Source organism: Chelonoidis abingdonii, chromosome 3 (genome assembly GCF_003597395.2).
Source record: "Chelonoidis abingdonii isolate Lonesome George chromosome 3, CheloAbing_2.0, whole genome shotgun sequence".
Taxonomy (NCBI): domain Eukaryota; kingdom Metazoa; phylum Chordata; order Testudines; family Testudinidae; genus Chelonoidis; species Chelonoidis abingdonii.
This window is the reverse complement of record NC_133771.1, coordinates 158,174,152-158,186,281: the sequence shown is the minus strand read 5'-3', so window position 1 is coordinate 158,186,281 and position 12,130 is coordinate 158,174,152. Positions and strand designations below refer to the sequence as shown.

General features: G+C 40.5%; 1 protein-coding gene across 5 annotated transcripts in view; it reads left to right on the top strand.

Annotated features, from left to right (window-relative positions):
- Positions 1 to 12,130, top strand: part of KIF6 (kinesin family member 6) — a 322,989-nt gene that overhangs the window by 134,233 nt on the left and 176,626 nt on the right. For all 5 annotated transcript variants that reach the window (XM_075064272.1, XM_032790187.2, XM_032790186.2 and 2 more), the window contains one exon: positions 616 to 828. In XM_075064272.1, the coding sequence (XP_074920373.1) occupies positions 616 to 828 (213 nt within the window). The remainder of the gene's footprint in view (positions 1 to 615; positions 829 to 12,130) is intronic.

Here is a 12,130-nt window from a genome sequence, read left to right as displayed (position 1 = left end):
CCTGCATTCCTTCATTTAAAGTGTTTTTATGTCAAAGGTCTTTCTAAAGAATATGTATGTAATTGGCAGGAATTTCTTTAAAACCTTGTTTTGTGTTTTTATAAGCCTTTCTATTGTGGTGTGCTTGACAGTCTTCTGATAAAGTTTAAGATTTCTGGCTCATATGATTTAAATTTGACTGGGGAAATTTGCAGGGTCTAACTGATATTGCAATGTTACCCAACTTAATAAATGTAATGTCACCCATTTTGAAAGAGTAACTAGAATTTAATATGTCTATTTTTGTACAGAACCTTACAGTATTTATTGTTTTTATCCAAACGTGGATTGGCCATAGACATTTATATCACTCACTAATGTCATCTTACTAGTGCTCAGGACACATTGAATTGGTTATTTGGAAAGATAAGTGTGAATGCATAGACATAAAGTATGGGCCTAATCTTGCAATCCATATTCACATGAATAGGCCTTCCATGTTTGACTAGTTCAATTCTGAAACCTAGTTCAATTCAGTTCTACAAGACCAAACGTATGAGCAAGCGGCCTACAGAGAGAGTGGATTATTATTTATGGAAAGGAGTTCATAGCTAATTTCCTTAAAATGTTCTTCAGATATTCTAGTAAGTATGTTAAAGAAAGAAAAGAAGAAAGCACAGGATGCCCTCTTTCAGCTCAGCACTGGTTCTGGTGGTCTTGCAGTCTCGGAAAGTTCCCTTTCTATAAGCTTGGAAGAAGGTCAGAGGCCATCTGCCTGTGTTAATGAGAAAGATACACAAGATTTCAGCTCCTCAGTACATAAATCTGCTTTTCTTCCCAGGAAAACAGGTTAGTGAAATGAATTATATGTGCAAGTATTCAGTTCTCACATTGTGACTTTAAATGTATCATTCTTAGGTGTGGACTAGGAGAGGGGAGTTTTACTTTCAGCATCATCATTCTTGTGCTCATTTGCTGTTGTCCTTCACTTCACAAATATAATTAGCTTGATTTCAGGCCACCTCAATGCACAGGTAACTTAATATGTGAATAGGACTCAAATGTTGAAAACGTAAATGAATGCTGAGGACTTCATTTGTAATATAATCCAGGAGATGACATCCTTCCCATCAAAGCTCAAACTACTGATTTAACTAAATAGGATAAACAGTTAATATTGGAAGAAGGTTCGTTCAGATACGATTAATGGCAAGGGCCAGAAAGTAGGTTTCAAATTCTCTCTCATTTTGTCCTTCAAAATAGAAAAGTAATCCTCTTTTCAGGTGAAAAGAAGGTTGATTAGTTCTGTCTCCAGCTATATAGCACCATACAAGATTCAGTGTTTAACCTTTAAAAGTAAATCTCTTCAGTGTTCCACATTATATAGAACATGCATGGTTTTATTTGACATTTTTAATGAACCATTGTAATGATTTTTATCATTACAGTGTTAATGGAATCAAACTTGGACCTCTGTTTAGCTTTAATTCAGCAGGGAACTAACTTGAAGCATGTGAGTAGTTCCACTGAATTCTTAACAACCTGCTTAACTGGGACATTGGTTTGTAAGAACAAAACCAGAATGCTTATATTTTCATATGTTGGAACTTTCTATGAAGAAGCTTTTAAATCATCTTGGGGAAGGAGGAGTGTTCAAGAATGCAGTTCTTGCCAAAGGAGATTAGGAAATGGCTGAATTCACAAATACTGTATTTGGTTAACATAGCCTGTACACTAAATATGATTTACGCATGTGATAGATAATGTCATTTTCAGGAGAAGGGCAGTTTCTGTCCATCTGCACTTATATAGAATTCAAACCCTTCTTAGTGAAGCTAATTCAATTATTTCCGTACTTTCTTCTGGTGAGGAAGTTTTTCCTAAGGAGTCTTTATAAGCTCACATCTTAATGTGTTTCCCTTGGATATAATCACACCAAAGGCAATTACTTTTTAAAACAAAATATTGTTTTACTGGAGTTAGAAGGATGACATTTAGTTAGGGCATGTACCTGTCATGATGGACTAATGTCTTGGGTTTTTTTAATTAATAAAAATAAATAAAATTGTTGACTCACTTTTTGTGAGTGTCATGGAAGAATGAGTCTTAAGGGAGCAAATGCCTGAGGAGAGGGTAGTGGTTTGGCATAGGGGTTTTGGTACAAGAATATAAATTGCACCATCTAAACACTTTTTTCTCCTCCCACAAATGGTTTTGAGCCTGGTTCTTTCTTTCCACTCTTCCTCAGACCAAAGAGAAACAGCAATCTGGATGTAAAGCATTTTTTTTAAAATTACAGTATTACTATTTCATAGTGGTTAGAGTATTAGAGGAACAATTGGAAAAGCAAAAGTTTAAATTTCAATGTTCCTTTAAGTTTATAACACTACTTTAGAACCAGCAAAATAATGTCAATAATATTTCATGCAACAAAATGGTCAGTGTGAGTTTAGAAAATATTACTATTTTATCCCAGCATTGCATGCTGCTATAAGTTATCTAAAGGAGCGAAAATATCTCTAATGTTTGCATAGGATGATGAGTAATTTTATCCTTCTTTCACCTAGAAACTAGTCACCATATTACTTGGGATTTTAAAAAGCTCTTTTTCTGGTTAACATGTCTTCTTTCAACCTATTCCTGTTGAAAAAGCAGAATGAAATGGAATTCATAGCTCACTAGAGAATTTGCGTAGTGCCTAGGCTCTTTAAAACATTCAACCAAGCCAGAGAAAGGTTAGGGATTTTTTTGTTTTGTTTTTTGGTTCAACGTCTGTTTTTGTTTTATTGAAATAATGAGAAAGCCTGCATGTTCGATTCTAATGCTGAAAGGGGCCATATTGTTCTCTTTAACATAGCAATGGTCTTAGTCTTTTTATGTTTCTTGAGTGTGTGTTCCAAATAGTCACCTGGAACTATTCAGCTTTCCAGAAGTCCCCAGATGACTCACTGCATCCTTTAACTGTTTGAGATTCTAACAAAACCAAACTAGCCTCTGAAGTGATGTCAAAGCAGTTTTTAAAAGTACATTATGAGCTGAAACTGCGTCAGAGTTGGAAGCTTTCATAAAAATACCCACACCATTGTGATGCTTGTTGTGTAAATGATAATTAATGGTCCCTCTAAAGTCGCTTCACTTTGGAAATTAACTGAGGGATTAATGCTGCAACCATTTTTATAGTAGTATGAAGAAATATGTGTACACATGTGGATTAAGGATAATTTGTGGAGGAAGATTAATAAAGAATTATAGGAATAAAGTTATGTCCAGGGGGTTCCTTTACTAGTGTTTAGGCTGTTATATAAGCAAAATACTCAATCTACTATCTCAAAATGTTGAAAACTGCAAGTATCATGTGAATATAGTGTATCTGGACTCCATCATGTGTTAAGAAACAATGGTCATATTGTATCCTGCTATTACAGTTGTTACACTGCTGTTATGGTTCTATCAGCACTTTCATTTTAAACTTTAAGGTTTCTACTAGCAACAAAAATAATAATTTGACATAGAAAAATATATGTCTCAGAAGGGATGGGTTTGTATTATAATGTGCCTCATGGCTGATTTCAATAATTGTATTTAAGACATGATCTAAAAAGTTTAATCGTGTGATCAGAAAATGAGAATCATTTAATATAACATTAGTATTAATAATATTTGAATACACAGTATAGTAATTCTGATTTACAGACCAGCTTTTTAAAGTTTGGTGTGCATAACTGCATGCATACATTTACCTCCTGCATGCACCCAATTTATTCACAGATTTCCAGGCTGCATTCTGTACAGGAATTTGTGTATACATGTGGTGAACTAGGCTTCTAAATACAGCATTGGGTATTTTTGCATATGCAATGAAATTTGAGTACAATGCAAGTACCTAAATTTGTAAAACTGGCCCTCAATTACTTTAACTAATATAGTGACTGAGTGACTAAAATCTTCAATTTTATTTTAATAGAATTTATGTTAATAGTTTGAATCAGCTGTAATATAATGGCACTCTTGTGATTATGGTGTCATCAAAACTTTGATGGAATTATTTCCTTGTGACTCTCACTAATCTTTTTTACAATATGAAGCACTTAAGGATGTTCTGCCATTTAGGCCAGTGGTTCTCAAAGCCGGTCTGCCAGACATTAAAATGGATCAGCCTAAGAAACCAAACCAGTTCCAGGGCACTAGTAATCTTTTAATGCAACATTAAAAAATTAGGCAGGTTCAGTTCATGTGGTCTAAATCAGTGGTTCTCAAAGCCAGTCCACCACTTATTCAGAGAAAGCCTCTGCCAGGCTGGGCTGGTTTGTTTACCTGCTAGATCCGCAGGTTTGGCCGATCGCGGCTCCCACTGGCCGTGGTTCACCACTGCAGGCCAATGGGGACTGCGGGAAGGGCAACCAGTACATCCCTCGGCCTGCACTGCTTCCCACAGCCCCCATTGGCCTGGAGCGGCGAACCGCGGCCAGTGGGAGCCACGATCGGCCGAACCTGCGGATCTAGCAGGTAAATAAACCAGCCTAGCCTGGCAGAGGCTTTCCCTGAACAAGTGGTGAACTGGCTTTGAGAACCACTGATTTAGACCACATGAACTGAACCTGCCTAATTTTCTAATGTTGCCTTAAAAGATTACTAGTGCCCTGGAACTGGTTTGGTTTCTTAGGCTGATCCATTTTAATGTCTGGTCTTTAAAGGTTAATGGGAAAAAATCTTTTGTAAATTTAATAAGACAAGTTTCATTAGTTTGCTTCATTAGCTATTTTTGTTTTGTATTGTAATGAACTGGCTAATGATCAGGTGAGCCACTGCCCTCTCCTAGTTGGTGTCAGAAGTGCTAAACATTTCCATGGGTCCTTGTAATGGGGCACTCACCTCTGCAGCACCTCCAAGTGACAGGGTCAAGTATTGTAGTCCTTTTTTCACCTCTGGTGTCCCCTGCTGGCTGACTTGGCAAGTCTTCCAAGGGTGGCCATCTGACTGAGTCACAAAGAACAACTGAACCCCTTGCAGGGTATTAAAGAGTCCAACAAATAAGAAGTCTGTTTCCTCTCCATAGAGTCTTCAGCCCCAGCTTTGGTCCCTTTAAATTCAGGCCTTTGTTCTGACTTCCAGATAAGGCCTGCCCCCTTCTTGTGGTTATACCACTTTACCCGTAACCAGAAGGGGAACCTAACCCACTAGTCTGGGTTCCAATCTAGGGACCCTAGACACAGCAGCCACATACTTGTTACTGCAGACTTTGCTGCTTCCTGAGGCAGGATGTACTTGGACGTGGAGTGTCCTAAGTAGCCTCAAAGACCAGATATACGGAATCACTGTCCTATATTAATATCAGCCAAAAGAGATTCTCCTTTAACTCAAGTGATGGGGACCTGTGTCGAGATTTTCAGAGCCAACTAGGGGACTTAGCCATATAACTCCCAATAATTTAAATGAGAATTATGTGGCTAACCCCCCAACTTGTTTTGGAAGGTATCAACCATGGGCTTTTGAAGCAGGCAGATCTAGTTCAATCTCCCATGCTTCTGGGAAGTTCCATGTACTTATAGTTCATATCACAGTGTCAATCACGAAGTCTTAGAAAGCCACAGTGTTTAAATATGAATGTAGAAGCCTAAATGTAGGCACCCATTTCTGAAACCTTGACCGTCTTGCTGTGGGGGCTGGGGAGAGAGAGAGACAGAGAGATTGTGGGGAATGTTGTGCTCTATATTTTAGTTTGCACTCTCCCTAAAGTGGTCAGACTTTCTCTCACATGTCCTGCCCAGATAGTAATGTTGGCAGCATTTGGACTTCTACTCTCCTGCTATGTACAACGGTTATGATAATAATATCTTATAGTGGTTTTGTTTTAAGAAGTTTGTGTGTAGATATTGTGCTTCAGAAATGTGCCAGATCGACAGGAGTTAACAGGGACTGCATAGTTTGTCTATACTGTCTATACTGTCTTGCTAATATGCCTCAATCCTGACTTGACTTGGAGGGTCCACTTAACACAAGAGTATTCCTGAGTACCTGTGCTGTTTCATTCCTTGACCTCTCTACTGAGAATGCCAGTGTTGTTTTCTTAAGTGAATTATCATGGTATTTTGCTTTTACTTTCTTTTGTGTGGATTCTGAAGGGTCCCTTTCTAAGGAACTTCAGTATTTGGCTCTATATAATACTTACATTAAAGGGGACTAAGGAGAATAGCCTGTTTATGGTATGTTTTTTTCAAATCAGACCATAGAGATTTCACTCTTGGATTACAGCTTAGGTCAGGAAAAGTGGTTTAGCAAAATTCTCCCATATACCACTTTGAAAATGTGCCCAAAGGTTTCATAAGTGGGTGCTGATCAGGATCTGTCTGTGTAGTTGTATACAGTGCACATAAAACCAGCAGGTCTTATATATATAGTTCTGTTATAAGATAAGCCCTCTCATGCTAAAATTAAATAAAATTGTACTAGACTGCCGAGAGATTTTTGTTCCAGCTTTTTTTTTGTTCTTTAAGATTATTTAAGATACAATTTGAGATTTAAGAAGAAAATAAAAAACAAATGGATAACAGATGCTGATCCAAAGCTTGGTGGAAAGAAAACAGCTATTTAAGAATAGGCAGTGGTAGTTTCCAGTGAGGGCCAGAGAGGGCTGTCAAGAAGAAAAGGTTCCCTAGGGTCATAAGCAGCACAGAGAAAGCCGGCACCGGGACAAGTGATCCCTGCCAGAGAATATGAGAACAATAAGACTACAAATTACAGTGTGGTTGGGTGGATGTCACATGAGCAGAAAGAATGTACTCACATTTATAAGTCAGCCCACCTTCTTCAGAGGGAAGTTATTTGAATTAATTAATGTTTATGAAGTGTTTTGAGATCCTTGTCTGCAAAGATCTATAAAAGTTCAAATTAGGAGTAGTAGTATATTACTTTATTATTCAAGTGTAATAATGCAAAGAGATGTTTGTGCATTCCATGGCAGTAATAAACACTCAATTCCATCTGCTAGTAGCTAGGAGATGGCTCTCTTTCCTGTTGAACTCAGACCTGGACACAGTGATTCTGCCTTATTTTTACCCTCCGGGCTTGATTATTCCAACTCATGATGTCTGGGAATGAAGCAACTCACCCTGAAAAAGCTCCAGTGGGTATAGAACATAGTAGCCAACCTGCTTAGCAAAACAAGTGGCCATGAGTACACCAGCCTAGTACTTTGCTTCCCTCCAAATATATAGTCTTATTTAAGCTCTCTGTCCTGCAATCAGAGCCCTGGATAGGATTGGTCCTACCTATCAAGGAGATTGCCTCTCTCCCCATGAGCATGTCTTCCATGTCTAGTTGGCAAACAGTATCAAGCGGTGTGCCCCAAGGGTCAGTCCTGGGGCTGGTTTTGTTCAATATCTTCATTAATGATCTGGTGGACTGCACTCTCAGCATGTTGGCAGATGACACTAAATGAGAGGAGTAGTAGATATGCTGGAGGGTAGGGATAGGATACAGAGGGACCTAGACAAATTAGAGTACTAGGCCAAAAGAAATCTGATGAGGTTCAACAAGGACAAGTCCAGAGGACTGCACTTAGGACGGAAGAATCCCATGCACCATTACAGACTAGGGACCGAATGGCTAGGCAGCAGTTCTGCAGAAAAGGACTTAGGAGTTACAGTGCATGAGAAGCTGGATATGAGTCAACAGTGTGCCCTTGTTGCCAAGAAGGCTAACGGCATTTTGGGCTGTATAAGTATGGGCATTGCCAGCGGATCGAGGGACACGATCATTCCCCACTATTTAGCATTGAGGCCTCATCTGGAGTACTGTTTCCAGTTTTGGGCCCCACACTACAAGAAGGATGTGGACAAATTAGAAAGAGTCCAGCAGAGTGCAAACAAAAATGATTAGGGGGCTGGAGCACATGACTTATGAGGAGAGGTTGAGGGAACTGGGATTGTTTAGTCTGCAGAAGAGAAGAATGAGGGGGGATTTGATAGCTGCTTTCAACTACCTGAAAGGGGGTTCCAAAGAGGATGGATCTAGACTGTTCTCAGTGGTACAGATGACAGAACAAGGAGTAATGGCCCAAAGTTGCACTGTGGGAGTTTAGGTTGGATATTAGAAAAAACTTTTTTACTAGGAGGGTGGTGAAGCAGTGGAATGGGTTACCTAGGGAGGTGTGGAATCTCCTTCCTTAGAGGTTTTTAAGGTTAAGCTTGACAAAGCCCTGGCTGGGATGATTTAGTTGGGGTTGGTCCTGGTTTGAGCAGGGGGTTGGACTAGATGACCTCCTGAGGTCCCTTCCAACCCTGATATTCTATGATTCTATGATAGCTGCAATCCAATGGAATCATGAAACTGTAAAATGACTTTCGTGGGAGCTGGACCTACGCTATGGAACTTACTCCTGCAAGAGTTAATAATTACCATGACCTTACTACTGTTAGAAGTAAAATGCAACACTCTTCTCTTTGACTTGCCACATACACTCTCTTAGGGTATGTCTACATTGCAATAGGGGGTGCAAATGACAACTTCTGTAGATGTATCCAATCCGCACTAGCTGTACTCTAATTAGATGACTAAAAATGGCCATAGGGATGCTCTCGCATAGGCCGCAGCGTGGACTGCACAAGCCTGACGCCTCACCTCACCACATAGGCACTTGCTTGTGCAGCCCATGTGATAGCCTGTGCCACAGTTGCTCTCACTTCCATTTTTATTCATGGATCAAACACTGGCTAGAAGGCAGGAAGTAAAGAGAAGGATTAAATGGTCAAATTTCATTGATGCAAAAGTTAATAGCAGGGTACCTTAAGGGTCTGTTCTAGGCCCCCTGTTGTATAATATATTGATTAATGATCTAGAAAGGAGGGTGAATAGTGAGACAGCAAAATGTGCAGATGATGCAAAGTTGTTAAGCGGAGTCAAGACGAGAGAGGACTGTGAAGAACTTCAGAGACACCTTAATAACTAGATGAATGGGCAACAATGTCAAATAAAATCCAATGTTAGTAAATGCAGCATAATGAACATCGAAAGGAAAAATATTAACTATTTGTACATCTTACAAGAATCTAAATTATCTGAGTCACCTTAATAAAGGTACCTGGGCATCACTATAGACAGCTCAGTACAGACCACTACTCAGTGCGCAGTTGCAGTCAAATAAAGCCAACAAGATATTAATATGCATATAGAATGAGATGGTGAATAATACAAAACATATTATAACATCTTTATATAAATCAGTGATGTAGCCTCATCTGGAATGCTGTATAGTATTGGTCACTGTCATGAGTAGGGCCCTACCAAATTCACAGCCATGAAAAATGCATCGTCGACTGTGAAATCTGGTCTTTTGTACGCTTTTACCCTATGCTATACAAATTTCACAGGCATCAGAGGGGTAGCAGTGTTAGTCTGGATTTGTAAAAAGCGACAAAGAATCCTGTGGCACCTTATAGACTAACAGAAGTATTGGAGCATGAGCTTTCATGGGTGAATACCCACTTTGTCAGATGCATGACGCATATTTCACAGGGGAGACCAGAGTTCTCAATCGGGAATCCTGACCCAAAAGTGAGTTGCAGGGGGGTCAAAAGGTTATTTTAGGAGGGGTCACAGTATTGCCACCCTTACTTCTGCTTGGCCTTCAGAGCTGGGTGGCTAGAGAGCAGTGGCTGTTGGCCAGGCATCCAACTGATAACCTGCCTTGAGCAGTGGCAAAGGCCTGATGCTTCACAGGAAAATTGATGAGGGACCTGTGTTTCGCCTGGTCAATTGTGCAATGATATATCATGGGGGAGGTGGTAGAGAGAGAGTGTGTGCCTTTGCAGCACAAAGGCTCATTTTGTGTAAATCTTCTAGCTGCAAATAATATTGATAGAAAGCTATCTAATCCTTTCTTTAAATTCTTTCTGAACTCTCTCTCTCTATATATGTTGTGGCAAACTCAGGACAATTAGCTACCAGGAGAGGGGTAGTAATTGGTCCTGGAAAGCTTAGCCCTGGAGGAATAAGGTTCAGCTGGGACAGGGGTTAGCAGGGAACTAATTAGGTTCAGCTGGCCCCAATTGCTGGAGACCTTATAAAACCTCCCTGGCAGGGAAGCAAGGGGAGGGAGGAAGAGAGAAGCAGAGTAGCTGCCAGCAAGTAGGGGCAGCTGACCTCTGAGACTTCTTGCAAGGCAGATTGCCTCCTCCCCAGAAGGAGAGGAAACTAGAGCAAGGGGCTGGCTGAGAAGGGATCAGCCAGACCCTGTGAGATTGGGAAGGGGTTTTTTTTCTTTTATTTTGCCCAAGCCTGTGTCTCTGAGGCTAAGAAGGACTGAGCTAACAAAAGGAGAGGCAGGTACTTTGCCACAATATATATACACATATGTCTCATTGTCTATATATTTATGGGTTTGATAAAGGTGTGAGAAAGACCTTATGTTGGAGCCAATAATATAGAACTCCCAAGTAGAGCCTTTAGTGTGCTGTGAAAGCCACACTTCACCATTTAAACATTTTCCATATCCTCACTCAGTTTATGATCATTTAAATTTACAGTACTTACTTGATTTCACATGCACAGTAATAGTTGTAACAATTTAGTTGGTTTCATTTTTAACTGAGATTTGCATAGTCTCAACTGCATAATTGGCCTTGTTTTAATGCAACACAAAATGAATTGTTTAAACCTTTACAAAGTTTGTTCACTTTAATCATTGCTGCTTTGTGAATAAATTTGATTAAAATTAAGTTTATTTGCCAACATTAGTCCAATTTTGATGTGCAGATGAATGCATTATGTGTTTCATTCACCTATCCCGTTGCCTTAGCCTGAAAACAATTAAACTAAACCATCAGGGAAAAGGTATATGGAAAAAAAATCTTCAGTTTGGTTGCACATTTGTGAGAGATCTAAGGCTACATCTTCACTTCCACTGTGTGTACAGACACCGCATGCCCAGCTAGCATGGATATAAATAGCAGTGTAGATGGTGAGACACTCCTTAGGCAAGTAGAATACCCCCAGGGTATGTACCCTGTATGGCTCTCTACATTCCCAAGCATTGCCTCCAACACAGGAGCAGTGGAAGTGCCCTAAAGATGGGGGGCCACAGGCACCCAAACCATGGCCTCCTCCACCCATGCTCTGCCCCCCCAAGGCCTTGCCCCCATACAGCCCCTTCCCCTGAACCCCCATCCTCCTGCAGCCCATTCCCCCTGAGGCCCTGCCCTCATGCTGCCCCTTCCCCTGAGCCCCGCTCTCATGCTGCACCTTCCCCTGAGTCTCCCCCTCGTGCCATCCCTTCCCATGAGGCCCCACTCTTGCACTGCCCCTTCTCCGCAAGCCCCTGCCCTCATGCCGCCCCTTCCACTGAGGCCCTGCTTCCATTCTGCCTCTTCTTCTCAAGATCTTGCCCCCAGTTCACTCCTCTTCCCCCCACCACTGTTCCAGCACCCCTGCTCCAAAGTGTGCACTGCAGTTTTTAGCAGTGTAACGTCTTGCTTCCTCCCAGCTGCCCAAGCCTTCCCCTATCAAAGCCTTTCCCTACTGCATCTCAGCTGGCGGAGCCTTTCACTGCTGCATGTGGCTACGCACATAGTTCGTGTATTTGACAGGCCTCTATAAGAGTAGACATAGCTGTAGCTGATACTTGGCTTCATATGGGGTATTAATTGAACTTACTACTTTACATTTTTTGTATAGTGGATATGCTGTGTATTATGTTTGTTCTGAAGCAGACCTTTTCTGTGCAGCCATAGAGGGTATAATAACTTCATTCTCCTATTTTTGATTCTTGATTTGATATGCTCTCATTTTGTAAAACCTTCACCAAACCTACTGAGATTGTCCCTGTCCCAAAAAGGTTACAATCTTTTTGTACTTTTCGTACAGTACCTGGTAAAGCGATGACCCAGACCATAACTAGGGCACCTAGGTACTACAGTAATGCAAGTAATAAATAATATTCAGACACCTTCAAATCTCTCAGAAAAATCTCATTTTCTATTGTGAAATCTATGGACAGTGAGAGAAAAGAAAGGCAACACATGCATGCGGGTGTTTATAACAAAGTATGTAACTCTTTGTGGTAGCACCTGTCCTTATCCCTCCCCTCACTGTCTGTGTGCCTTACTCACTATGCCATGCTGAGCTGAGTTTGTATGGGATCATTTCATTTTTAGGT